This window comes from Geotrypetes seraphini, chromosome 5, assembly GCF_902459505.1.
Source record: "Geotrypetes seraphini chromosome 5, aGeoSer1.1, whole genome shotgun sequence".
NCBI classification, from domain to species: Eukaryota; Metazoa; Chordata; class Amphibia; order Gymnophiona; family Dermophiidae; genus Geotrypetes; species Geotrypetes seraphini.
The window spans coordinates 458,401-472,832 of NC_047088.1; the positions used below are offsets into that span (position 1 = coordinate 458,401).

The window sequence follows — 14,432 nt, forward strand, 5'->3', positions numbered from 1 at the left end:
GATCTAACATGACTCCCAGAATTTTGATGGAAGTTGCTATCGAGTAATCATGTCCATTGAGGATGAAGTAACGTATCTGTGATTTTATCATTAGGTCTGGCTAGGAAAAATTTAGTCTTTTCAGTATTGAGTTTCAGCTTGAAATTTTATGGTCCACTGTTCAATCTGAATCATTATGAACGATATCTGATTTATAATTTAATCGGTGATTGTATTAAGAGGGATCAAAATAGTGATATCGTCAGCATAAATAAGAATTTCAAGTTTAACTCTGCAATAAGTCTCCAGGTGAAGAGATATAGATGTTAAAACAAAGTAGGTGATAAAGGCGAGCCTTGGGGCACACCACATGGGTTCCTCCAGGAATGAGAATAGTTGCCATCGCTAACCACTTGGTAAGATCTTTTTTTCAAGAAACCTTGAAACCAACTCCAAACATTTCCAGAGAGTCCCATTGTGTCCAACAGGATCTCGTGATCTACTAGATCAAAGGCACTGCTAAGATCTAGCTGGAGAATTAGGGTGCTTGTGTCTTTGCTAAATAGACAGTGGAGATGATCAATCAGTGAGGCAAGAGCTAACTCAGTACTAAAGCCTCATCTAAAACCTGACTGATATTCATGAAGGATATTAAATTTTTCCAGATAGCTTACTAATTCTGAGTTGACCAGTCCTTCCAGCAATTTGGTAAACAGAGGAATACTTGCGATAGGTCTATAGTTAGATTTAGTGGCAATTGATACTTTCTGATCCTTTAGGATAGGGGTAATCAAAATTTGACCCAATTCGACAGGAAACAATCCATTTGTTAATGAAAAAATGGTCCATTTAAATAAATCTGCTTTAAAAGTAAATGGAGCATTTTTCATGATGGTCGAGGGACAGGAGTCCAATAAGGGATGAGAAGCTATTTGATTTATTCCAGTTTGCACAGTTCATTGAAACAGGGAAGTTGTTTATAAATGTATAAATGAAAAAATAAATTGATATTGTTAATTTTTTTACTTCAGATAGTATGTGATTGGACAGACTATGATGAACGAATGAAGAAACTGGTCAGTATTGTGGCTGATCAATTGGAGAAGAATAGGCTGCCTTCTGTCCATCCTCACCATAGCATGTTGTATCCCCTGTCTCATGCCTTCCGAAGAGCTATTGCTGAAAGGCATGGAAACCTTTGTCTGGACAAGGTAAGTGTATTTTTGTTTGTTTATTTGGTGTGGTGTGGTGTATGTGAAGTTTTATATCTTTGTTACTTTACTACAGATGGTCATAAAGTATGTGTCATTTTTAGTTACTAGAGTACCAGTACATATTTGAGTTTTTTTGTTAATAAATAGCATAGAAACAGACACACAAGTGGTTAATATTTACTTGTTAGTGCAAGGTTTTGAGAATTTACAGCCCTTCCCACATTTTGTATTCTGCTCAGTCTCTCAGGTTTTTTTTGTCCATTTCTGCTGAGCGGATATGAATATGATATGAAAACAAACTGACCCTAATGATTTTTTTTTTCTCCCCTTGTTGGTTTTGTCAGATTTTGTCTAAAAACACAAAGGATTTAGTTCTTACCTGATAATTTCCTTTCTTTTATTCCCTCCAGACAGGTGGAGGCTAAGAGCAAACTGACTTGAAGAATACTTAAATAACTAGGCTGTGCAGTCCCCCTCAACCTTATTCCCGAATAACCAAGCAGAAATCCAACTCAAAAAGGGACAGACACTACCCTCTCAGTGTTGATGGGCTCCCCAGCTAACCCCGGGAACCGGAATCCTACAGAAAACTCCCCTTTCTTTAGCATCTCTCCAGACTGGTACAGTTCACTGATGGGTAATAGCTCACCATGACCAGCAGGTGGAGACTGAGACAAAACTTTGGCTATAATATTAATAGATGTGCTTCCCTCTAGTCTAACCAGTCTGTTCTCAGTCTCAGCAGGTGTGGTAAGCTGTGCCAGTCTTCCCTGAAAATGGTTAGTGTAGGCCTGTTAGAAGTTGTTTAGTGGCCTTCTTGTCCCTGTTTGGTGCTAGATTGAGCTTTGTGGGGTGACACACTCAGATCACAAGTTGAGTCCCTCTCCCCATTTCCTCAGTCTCCCCAAAATATTTCTAGAGGTGCCTCAGCTGTAAGCCTTTCCGGCACCGATACCTGTTCTGACAGGGGGGGAAAAAAAATCCTGAGGCAATGCCGGTCTGAAGGGAGCCGTCAGTTCATTGTTGTTGCTTTTTTTTTTTTTTTGCTAACTGGCACTTTTTCCCTTAGCTAGGTCACATATTGCGCAATTAGTACTTTTAAATAATAATAATAATAACAGTTTATATACCGCAGGATTGTGAAGTTCTATGTGGTTTACAATGATTAAAAAGTTACAGATTGAGTAGTACTAACAGAGTTAAGATTTAGCGGTCAGTTATTGTGGGGAAAGAGTGCTCATTATGCTCCAGACGCAAGGTCGATGAAGCTGGTCTGTGCGGTGTACTGGCCGCCGCAAAGGGGAATACTCATCAGCTTTGGGTGCCGGCGTCCAGGGATCCCCTTCATGAGTGCCTCACATGCCAATAGCTGACAGCGGGGAAGCCCGGACTTTCGTCGCCGCTCACACAGGGGTTCATCCAGCCATTGATGGTTAGGGAAATAAGGTTTCCATTACCGCTGGTGTTGCTGGGGACTCCCTTACTGCTGCTTCTGGCTTGCCTGCTTTAGTGGCTGGGATGATTCAGGCTTTTCAGCCGTTACAGGCCTTGGGGGCATGTTTTTTACTGGGGTTTGCTACAATTTTGGTGAGAAGCGCCTCCATTTTGTCTCAGCCTCAGGTGACCTTCCCCTTGTATTGGAGAGACGGGCAGGTTTCTGCTGGTACTCTGCTTTGGTAGTGAGTCCCATTGGGCCGCTAGGAAGTTTTTCCTTTGATTTTGTTTTCGCCTTATGCAAGGCTCATCTTCAGGCAGCTGGGGATCCTGCTTCTGCCCCGGGAGTCAGGGGAGAGGGTGGGTTTCATTCTGTGTCCACTCCGGTTCGGCCCCTCTCAGTGCCAGTTTTGTCCCCATCTCTTCCTCTCTCATCTAAGCGGCTAAGGGTCTCTTGAAACAATGATTTTTTAAATATGGGGAACAGTTTTTTCTTGATGAGGACCTGGATCCTTTGGGAGACCTCCAGGATCCTCTCGAGGGGACGGGTGCTGCTGGGGGGGGGGGGGGCAGATCAGCCAATGAGGATGCATCAGTGGTGCAAATCTTTCAACGGGAAGATCTCCTGGAGCTTATTTTTCAGGTTTCCTAGGTGCTGCGTTTTAAGGAAGACTCGAAGGAGCCTCCGCAGATGGTGGACCTTCTGCTTCGAGGGATCGGCTCAGCATCCCGCTCTTTTCCTATGCTTCAGGATATTGTGCTTGCGCAGTGGAAAGCGCCAGAGGCGCCATTTCATTTAGCATGCTCTATGGCTCGCCTGTATCCAATCCCAAAGGGGGGATGGGGATACCTTGAAGTCGTCAGTGGTGGACACGGTGGTCTCAGCCATCGCCAAGTGGCATACGGTGCCCATTGAGGGCGGCTCAGCCTTGAGGGACTCTGAGGATCGTAGGTTAGGTCCCTTCTTAAGCAGAATTTTGATATTTCCCTTGCGGTCCAGGCGGTGATGTATGGTGGTCTGGTAGCTCGGGCTTGTTTTCGGTGGGTTGAGCGTGTCATTGACCGTGAGTCTGATGACTGGTCCTTGGCGGAATAGGAAGTAACCAAAATTGAAATGGGTGCTTCTTATCTTTCTGATGCCATATATGACCTGTTACAGGTGTTGGCCAAGTCCATGACTCTCGGGGTGGCTGCTCATCATACCTTGTGGCTTCAGACTTGGTCAGCGGATGCGGCATCTAAGGCTAAGCTGACAAAATTTCCCTTTCGGGGTCTTTTTTTGTTTGGCGAGGATTTGGACAAGTTGGTTCAGACTGTAATGGACTCTTAAGAACCCCGTCTTCCTGACTGTGCTCACCCACCTGTGTGGGGTGGCACTGCTCGGGGGCATTTGCGTGATTTCCGCAGATATCGCCCTGGTCGAGGGACTGCTTTTCCTGCCTCTGGGTCTCCCCGGGGCTGTTTTCTTTCAGCGCATGCAGTCCTTTCAAGGGAGCCTGTTGGGGGCACGTGATTCCTCCACCAGTTCCCCTGCCGCCAATCGCGCCCAATGACTCCTTGCTCCGTCTCCCTTGGTTCCGGTAGGCGCTCGGTTGTGAGACTTTTTCCAGGAGTATGCCGAGATCACAACAGATCAGTGGATCCTGGTGGTGATTCGGGATGGTTATGCTCTGGAGTTTTTTAAACTCCTTGCCAGATCGCTTTCTCACTTCTCCTTGGCAGGTGACATGGAAGAAGCGGGCCTTTCGCCAGACACTTCAAAGATTGCTAGATCTCAAAGCGGTCGTGCCTGTGCCTCCGCAGGAGTGTGGCACCGGCCGGTATTCGATTTACTTTATGGTGCCCAAGAAAGAGGAGACTTTCAAGCCCATCTTGGATCTGAAGAAGGTCAACAGTTCTGCGAGTTCCATTTTTTCGCTTGGAGACCCTGAGATCTATCATTCTGGCAGTTCAGCTGGGAGAATTTCTGACCCCTCTCGATCTGATGGAGGCCTACTTGCATGTTCCGATTTGTGCTTCCGTCAGCGGTTCCTTTGTTTTGTGTGCTTCCTTTTGGTCTGACCACGGCTCCTCGAATGTTCACCAAAATTATGGTGGTCAGTGTTGTCCCTAGAAATTTTTTCCAGCCGGGTGGCATGAAAAAGTAGCGGGGTGGGACGGGAAAAATTAAATGTGTACTATTTTTATTAGTTAATTATTATTATTTTTCAATGCTCAATATGACTTCCGTTTTTTAAGGTTTGACACTTATGCCAGAATATTTTTACTAAATTTAAGAAGTATCTAATTCTAGAAGTGAATAATTAGATATTTGCCCTCTTTCAAATGGTATAGAGCAGGGGTAGGGAACTCCGGTCCTCGAGAGCCGTATTCCAGTTGGGTTTTCAGAATTTCCCCAATGAATATGCATGAGATCTATTTGCATGCACAGCTTTCAATGCATATTCATTGGGGAAATCCTGAAAACCCGACTGGAATACAGCTCTCGAGGACCGGAGTTCCCTATCCCTGGTATGGAGGTTAAAAAAAGGGAAATGCATTATGGAAGTCATTAAGTTCAATCTAGCCATTTATTTCTGCATGAATTTAAACAACTTAAAAAAAGAGATAAATATAGCTCATCCAGTCATACAAGAAATGGCTCTACAGCACCTCTAATAATGTTTTGATCACTAGGTTCCTTCCTGAGGTCTCACTGAGGATATGAAATAGATGCGATCCCCACTTCTAGACCTCTTCCACATAATTTATGGAGAGTTGTTACTGAACATTGAAGGAGACCTGTGTGATTGCACTACAGCAAAATAAAAAAGTAGCAGATAAAGATCAAAGTGAGAGCTAGGGCAAAACAGTTTAGGTAAAGATGCAGGTAATAATTAGCAATGTATTAAAAATATTTTATTTTTATTTGCTTATGTCATTTGAAAGCTGCTTGATGTTAATACAACTTTAATTTAATTCTTTATAGTGTGCGTTGAAGCGGGGGACAACACCTACGTCAACAGTAAAGTTAGAATAGGGTCATTAAATCCAGTGAGGTACTTAGTATATATGACAGCCCCCTCCTCTATATAAAAAAGTTATTTTTAGTAATAATCCATGAGTCACACAACAAGGGTGTACCTAGGAAAAGGCAGCATCTTAAACAATGCAGTGAGCACTAGAACACCAACACACGCATTGTAAAACTAAACAAGCCAGATCCTGCACAGTCAGTTGATCCTGTACAGTCGATGCTAACAGAAAACCATGTCCTTTTCATACGCACAGAAACACCCTCGCCCAATATGGAATAATCACAAACTAAAAATAGAAATATGTAGACAAAAGTTAAACTAAATTGCCAAGAAACCAGACTCTGCAACACCGCAGAAACAGTGGCACATGTCCCCTAATACTGTGCAAAATATAAAGACAGTAGATGTAAATTTGAAAAAACTTCTACATAACAATCACCACTTTACAAATTAACAAATAGAAATAAAACAAATATGAGAAATAAGAAAATTCCATTTTATTGAACTATCCATTTTTCAGTTAGTTTTCAGAGGCCAAATCTTTCTTCAGGACAGTACAGTATACTACTGTTATGGTATCCTGTCCTGACCTGAGGAAAGGGGTTTAGTCCCCCCAAAATTGCCTTATTTCCATTTTATATTTATAAACTTTATCAATACAGTTGCAATACTACTTGATTCTACATAAAGCAACAAAAAAAAATTTCTTTCTACCTTTTGTCGTTTCTGCTTTAATCATCTTCTCTTCGCTGCCTTCTTTCTATTCAGTGTTTGTCCTCTCTCCCTTCCATGCAACGTCTGTCCTCTCTCTTTGCCCCTTTCTATGTTTCTATGTTTCTTCCATCCAACCTCTGCCCTTTCTCTCTATCTCTACCCCTTCCATCTACTGTCCACCCTCTCTCTGCTCCTTCCATTCACTGTCCACCCTCTCTGCCCTTTCTATCCAGTGTCCGCCCTCTCTCTCTTCCATATGGCATCTTCCCTCTTTCTATGTCTCTTCAATAAATTGTATATCCTGTGTCCTTTCTCTCCTTAGTACATGATTCATTTCAGCTTCACCCCCTCGCCATTTTTTTTGTCTCCACCCCCTTCCCCGTGCCCTGGCATCTCTCTTCTCTCCTATCTCTCTCTCCCTCCTTATCTGGCACCTCCTCTCCTTTCCCTCTGGTCTGGCATTTTATGTCTCCTTAGTTTCCCTTCCCTTATGCCCTGGCATCTCTCTCCTCTCCTTCCCTCCCACTCCATTATCTGGCATATCTTCTCCTTCCTTTCTCTCCTTCCTTTCACCTGGTCTGGCATCTGTCTCCTCCCCCCCCCTCATATGCCCTGCCATCTCTCCCTCCCCCTTCATGGTCTGGTAGCTCCTTTCCTTTCCCTCCCTCCCATGGTCTTGGCATTTCTTTCCTTTCATCTCCCTTCCCTTGTCTTCCTTCTCCCCTCTCTCTCCCCAATTGGGTGCAGCAGCAGCACTTCTCTTCCCCCTCCCCAATTATGTGCAGCAACATCATTTCTCTTCCCCAATTGGTTGCAGCAGCATTTCTCTTCCCCTCCCCCCCAAAAAAAAAAATTGGATGCAGCAGCAGCAACATTTCTCTTCCCCCTTGGGTGCAGCAGCATTTCTCTCCCCCCCCCCAATTGTGTGCAGCAGCAACATTTCTCTTCCCATCTCACACACCCATCTGCAGATTCGCTACAGACTAAGGCAAGTTGTAAGCTTCCCTCCGTTGCTGACCTATCTTCCATAGGTCAGTGATGGAGGGAAGCTTACAACTTGCTGCTCTTGCTTGCTTCGGGCCTTCCTCGTTGCTGGGTCCTGCCTTTGCGGAAACAGAAAGTAAGCAAGAGCAGCAAGTTGTAAGCTTTCCTCCGTCGCTGACCTGTCTCCCGCCTTAGCCTGTAGCGAACTCATGCTCTGGGGCTCTAACGCTAACACTGTGCATGCTGGCTTCCCTTCTCTTCCCTCCCCCACCCCCCTGGGGCGTAACTTCCAGTTTCGGAGGGAAGAGGAGACCCCATAGACATCATATACCTGGATTTCCAAAAAGCCTTTGACAAGGTGCCACACGAGCGTCTACTCCGGAAACTGAAGAACCATGGGGTGGACGGAGACGTACATAGATGGATCAGAAATCGGTTGGCGGGTAGGAAACAGAGGGTAGGGGTGAAGGGCCACTACTCGGAATGGAGGAGGGTCAGGAGTGGTGTTCTGCAGGGCTTGGTGCTCGGGCCGCTGCTATTTAATATATTCATAAATGATCTAGAAACAGGGACGAAGTGTGAGATAATAAAATTTGCGGACGACACCAAACTATTTAGTGGAGCTCGGACTAAAGAGGACTGCGAAGAATTGCAAAGGGACTTGAGCAAACTAGGAGAATGGGCATCGAGATGGCAATTTCCTGGAAATGATAGGAGATTGCTTCCTTGAACAAATGGTAGCAGAACCGACAAGAGGCAATGCAATCCTGGACTTGGTCATAAATGGCATTACTGGAAGGACAGCGGATGTAGAGGTTATGGCTCCGCTAGGGACAAGTGATCACAATATGATCAATTTTACCATTGACATCGGAATGGGGAAACCAATCAAGACTAAATCCATGGCCTTTAACTTCAAAAAGGGGAATTATGACTGCATGAGAACCATGGTTAGAAAACGGCTCAAGAAGGGCAAAGCAGAATACCAAACAGTCGATCAAGCATGGTCTCTACTGAAAAACACCATCACAGAAGCACAGAATCTACACATTCCGAGGATATCCAAAGGAAAGCGAAAAAAGAACAAAGGTGAACCAGCTTGGTTATCCAAAGAGGTGAAAGAGGCAGTGAGGGAGAAGAGAAACTCGTTTAAAAAATGGAAAAGGGAAAAAACAACGGAGGCCTGGAACTGTCACAAAATCGACCAGAAAAAGTGTCACAGAGTGGTAAGAAACGCCAAAAAAGTCTATGAAGAAAAGATAGCACAAGAAGCCAAAAACTTCAAGCCCTTTTTTAGATATATAAAAGGAAAGAAACCAGCAAGAGAGGCAGTGGGCCCTCTAGACGACCAAGGAATGAAGGGGTCAATTAAAGAGGACAAACAGGTTGCCGATAAGTTAAATTCATTCTTTGCCTCGGTCTTCACAAATGAGGACATTTCATCAGTGCCAGACATAGGGAGGATATTAACCGGAGGCATGGAGGACAACCTCGCAACAGTGAATGTGACGTTGGACATGATATACGTTCAGATTGACAAACTAAAAAATGACAAATCCCCTGGACCAGACGGAATTCACCCGAGAGTATTAAAGGAACTTAAGGTGGAAATTGGTGAACTATTACAAACCGTAGCTAACATGTCAATTAGAACAGGGCAAATACCAGAAGACTGGAGGACAGCAAATGTCATCCTGATTTTCAAAAAAGGATCAAGAGGTGATCCAGGAAACTACCGACCTGTGAGCCTCACATCGGTTCCTGGGAAGATAATTGAAACACTTATTAAAGACAGCATTGTGCAACACTTGGAGGATCACAACCTAATAAGGGCTAGTCAACACGGCTTCAGGAAAGGGAAGTCTTGTTTGACAAATTTACTACAATTCTTTGAGAAAGTGAACAAACATATGGATACTGGTGATCCAGTAGACATAGTTTACTTGGACTTCCAGAAAGCGTTTGACAAGGTCCCACATGCAAGGCTTATGAAGAAATTACTAAGCCATGGAATAGGAGGAAAAGTGCATAGATGGATCGGTAAATGGCTAGAGAACAGAATGCAGAGGGTTAGCATAAAAGGGAAATTCTCGGACTGGGTGAAAGTGACTAGTGGAGTGCCCCAGGGCTCGGTTCTTGGGCCTATTTTGTTCAATATTTTTATGAACGATCCTGAGGAGGAAACAACATGCAATATAATAAAGTTCGCCAATGATACAAAATTATGTCGGGCGGTTGGCTCTCAAAGGGACTGCGAGGAGCTTCAGAAGGATCTGAGACAGCTGGAAACATGGGCAACAAAGTGGCAGATGAATTTTAACATAAATAAATGCAAGGTGATGCATCTAGGAAAGAAGAATAAAGAACACGAGTATAGAATGTTTGGGGTAACATTAGCAAAATGCGAACTTGAAAGGGATTTGGGGGTACTGATTGACAGAACCCTGAAGCCATCGGCGCAATGTGCGGCGGCGGCGAAGAGAGCAAACAGGATGTTGGGCATGATTAAGAACGGGATCACGAGTAGATCAGAAGAAGTCATAATGCCACTTTATAGAGCAATGGTCAGACCACACTTAGAATACTGTGTCCAACACTGGTCTCCTTACCTCAAGAAGGACATAACTCTGTTGGAGAAGGTGCAAAGGCGAGCCACGAAACTAGACAAAGGAATGAAAAATTTGAGCTACGAAGAACGCCTCAGGAAACTGGGACTGTTCACACTCGAGAGGAGAAGACTGAGAGGCGATTTGATAGAGACTTTTAAAATATTAAAAGGATTTGATAAAATAGACCAAGAAGCAGCATTACTAACATTTTCAGACACGGACAAGAAGTCACAGCCTGAAACTGGATGGCAGCAGGTTCAGGATAAATGCCAGGAAGTTCTGTTTCTTACAACGAGTGGTGGGCGCTTGGAATTCTCTTCCTGAGGATGTTGTGGCGGAGAATACTCTACTGGGTTTCAAGCACAAGTTGGATATACACCTTCTTGCAAATCATATTGAGGGATACGGTAATTTCAGGTTTTCATAATAGAGAACCTAAATGGGCCGCCGCGTGAGCGGATCGCCGGACTTGATGGACCTCGGTCTGATCCGGTGAAGGCATTTCTTATGTTCTTATGTTCTTTAACGTTGAGAAATGTAAAGTATTGCATCTGGGAAGCAGAAACCCGAGGTACAACTATACAATGGGAGGGATGTTAGTGAACGAGAGTACCCAAGAAAGGGACTTGGGGGTAATGGTGGACATGACAATGAAGCCGACGGCACAGTGCGCAGCGGCCGCTAAGAGAGCAAATAGAATGCTAGGTATAATCAAGAAGGGTATTACAACCAGGACGAAAGAAGTTATCCTGCCGCTGTATCGGGCGATGGTGCGCCCGCATCTGGATACTGCGTCCAATATTGGTCGCCGTACGTTAAGAAGGATATGGCGTTACTCGAGAGAGTTCAGAGGAGAGCAACATGTCTGATAAAAGGGATGGAAAACCTTTCATACGCTGAGAGATTGGCGAAACTGGGTCTCTTTTCCCTGGAGAAGAGGAGACTTAGAGGGGATATGATAGAGACTTATAAGATCATGAGGGGCATAGAGAGAGTAAAGAGGGACAGATTCTTCAAACTTTCAAAAAATATAAGAACAAGAGGGCATTCGGAAAAACTGAAGGGGACAGATTCAAAACGAATGCTAGGAAGTTCTTCTTTACCCAGGGTGTGATGGCCACCTGGAATGCGCTTCCAGAGGATGTAATAGGGCAGAATACGGTATTGGGGTTTAAGAAAGGATTGGACAATTTCCTGCTGGAAAGGGGGATAGAAGGGTATAAATAGAGGATTACTGCACAGGTCCTGGACCTGTTGGGGCCGCCGCGTGAGCGGGCTGCTGGGCACGATGGACCTCAGGTCTGACCCAGCAGAGGCATTGCTTATGTTTTTAAGAGAAGGGAAGCTGGCACGCACAGTGTTACCATTAGAGCCCTGGAGCATGGGTTCAAATTGCTTGCTGCCATTAAAAAAAAAAAAAAAGTCAGGCAGGAGTTGAGCTTTCAGGCTGTGTCGAGTCAGCCCGGGATTCAGGCGATTCAGGCTGTGCCGAGTCAGCCCGGGAAATCTCCAAGCCGGTGAGAGGGTTTAAAAAAAAAATGTTGAGCATCGGCAGCAACAGGATTCCCAACTGAGATGACAACCGGGTGGTCATCTAAATTAGCTGGGCGCTCCGCCTGGCTAAAAGGCGTTAGGACAAACACTGGTGGTTGTGGCGGTGACCTTGCACAATGAGGGCATTCTGGTTCATCTCTATCTGGACCACTAGTTGATCCGAGCAGAGTCTTTTCAGGAGAGTTCCCGAGTTCCTGTATTTGCTGGGATGGGTAGTCAACATGTCCAAGAGCTGGTTGGCTCTGTCTCAACACCTGGAGTACCTTGGAGCTCTTTTCGGCACCAGCTTGGGGAAGGTCTTCCTGCCAGAGGCCCGAGTGGTCAAATTGCAGATTCATCTTCTGATGGCTTCCTGGTGTCCTCGGGCACAGGTTTTTGTCCAGGTCGTGGGATCAATGGCGGTTTCCCTTGATGTGGTTCAGTGGGCCTGGGCTCACATGCGCCCACTTCAGCATGCTGTGCTTCAGCGGTGGTTGCCCCTGGTGCACTATTTAGACTCTCTTGTTCCTCTTTGGGAGTTAGTTTGTCACAGTCTATGTTGGTGGCTACAGTCTTTCAATCTGGTGCAGGTTAGCATTCCAGACATTGTTGATGGGCAAGTCTGTTTGGGTTCTCTCGGACAAAGTTGGATCATTTTTTGTCCTCTTAGTAGGTCCTCATAAGGGAGACGGCACTTCCAAGGCTACCATTGCGTGCTGAATCAAAGAGACTATCGCTTCCGCCCATGTTCTTCAGAAGAAGCCTGTTCCAGATTTTCTCAAGGCTCATTCCACTCGGGGTCAGGCAGCTTCTTGGGCTGAGTCTTCTCTGGTGTCTCTAGTGGATATCTGTAAGGCTGTGGTTTGGTCTTCTCTGCATTCATTTGTATGACAGTACCATGTGGATGTCCAGGTGCGTCAGGATGCGGTGTTCGGTGAGCGTCTACTGGTGGCAGCCCTCCGGGTACTTTGATGGGTACTGCTTTGGTACATCCCATCAGTGAACTGTACCGGTCTGGAGAGATGCTAAAGAAGGAGAAATTAGGTTCTTACCTACTAATTTTTTTTTCTTTTAGACTCTCCAGACCGGTACCGTCCCCACCCTATCTGTCTGTTGTTCTTACGGTTTTTGTGTGAAGTGTGGTTTTTTTTCTGTGGGTTCTAGAATTTTTATAGGGTCGGGGAGATCAAAAAAACAGCAGCTTTGGCTTAGCTGACGTAGCTGGCAAGCTGTGGGGACGTTTTGCTGAAGGGGCTTCTTCTATTCAATTTCCAACAGTATGGCTCTATGTTGTTACTTCTGTTAGGAGTGTTGTTATTGTTATAATTAGCACTTCTTAGTTCTGTTTGGCTCTTCGGCAGACTGGTTAGACTAGAGGGAAGCACAGCCAAAGTTTTGTCTCTACTTGTTGGTCATAGTGAGCTATTATCCATTAGTGAACTGTACCGGTCTGTAGAGTCTAAAGGAAAGAAAATTAGCAGGTATGAGCCTAATTTCTTCTTTGTTTTGGGTTTTAAAAAAGAAATAAACAAATGAAACCAGTTACTAAACTATATACTCTGAAACACAAAGAACATGTCCGACTGGAAAACTTCATTTAAATATGCTCCTCGTTCCAATACCCGGGTTGGTCCTGTGCCCGTCTGGAGGAAATTATCAGGTAAGAACGAATTTCTCCTTCTGTAGCATCCCTCCAGTGGGAAATACAAAAGCAGTGACCATCAAGGGTGGAACTCTGCTTGAAGATCTCGCATCCCAGACTCCACATTCTATCTTATATTGAGGCGCTAGTTACTTCCAGATGTATGCAAGGATGAGCAGTCAGCCACTTAACAGATCTCCAGTGGGGAAGCCAAGGAAGGTTCTGTCCAAGATGTGGTAGAATGCACCTTGAAAAACGTAGGTGCAATTTTCTTAATAAACATGCAGATAGCACCACTTCCTTAATCCAGCAAGTCTGCTACACATAACTCGCACAGCACCTGCCAAACATCCAACTTGTGTAGACGCTGCTGCTCTGCCATTCCCTTTTGCTCTCTTCCTAGCACCGGCAGTAAAATGGTCCAAATGACATGAAAGGAAGACACCACTTCAGGCAGAAAGGATGGGATGGGCTGCAAAATCACACGTTCCTTAGTAAACACCAGAAATGGGCTTGCAATATGAAAGAGTCTGCAATTCCAAAATGTGCTGAGCAAACGTGACCACCACCAGAAATACCAAGCTCTACAGGAGAGACTGCACCTGAGCACGGCTGGGACGAGGATGCTGGCACGCAACGTCCAGAACGTCATTGACTTGGCTTAAAACTGAGGAGAAGGGGAAAGCCGATAGTCGATCTGACCTCGACACATCGGACAAAAGTATCAAATAAGGATACTGAGCAAGGACATTGTAAAAGAGAGCTCGGGACTAAGTGGGAATTATTGGAAAAAGGACCTAAGGACGCAATGCAGGGGCCCAGGGCACAAAGGAAACTAGCAAGCAGGATTAACAGAGAACAACGGGAGCCAGAGGGGCAACCAAAAATGAGGAAACAAGTTGAGAATGAAACAGACACACCACAGGAGGAGGATGACCGAGACGAGGCTCGGGGACTGGCAAACCATGAGGGGGACGGCATGAGCGCCAAACCACGAGGAAAACCAGCAGGAAAGGCAAACAACCGGGACTTACATTGCCTATATACTAATGCTAGGAGCCTAAGGGCCAAAATGGGAGAGCTGGAAGTCATAGCCAGCAAGAAGGACCTAGACATAATTGGAATCACAGAAACGTGGTGGACTGATGACAATAAAATGGGATGTGGCCATACCAGGGTACAAACTCTACAGGAGAAACAGGACACACAAAAAGGGTGGAGGAATAACGCTATATATAAAAGACTCCATACCCTCAACCAGGATGGAAACAACAGTAAGGGCGGATGGCTTGTAATCACTATGGGT

The 14,432-nt window shown here is 45.1% G+C and overlaps 1 protein-coding gene across 4 annotated transcripts in view; it reads left to right on the plus strand.

Annotated features, from left to right (window-relative positions):
- The window catches only part of OGT (O-linked N-acetylglucosamine (GlcNAc) transferase), a 569,231-nt gene that overhangs the window by 268,886 nt on the left and 285,913 nt on the right, over window positions 1-14,432 (plus strand). For all 4 annotated transcript variants that reach the window (XM_033944283.1, XM_033944281.1, XM_033944282.1 and 1 more), the window contains one exon: window positions 1,011-1,190. In XM_033944283.1, coding sequence (XP_033800174.1) covers window positions 1,011-1,190 — 180 coding nt within the window. The remainder of the gene's footprint in view (window positions 1-1,010; window positions 1,191-14,432) is intronic.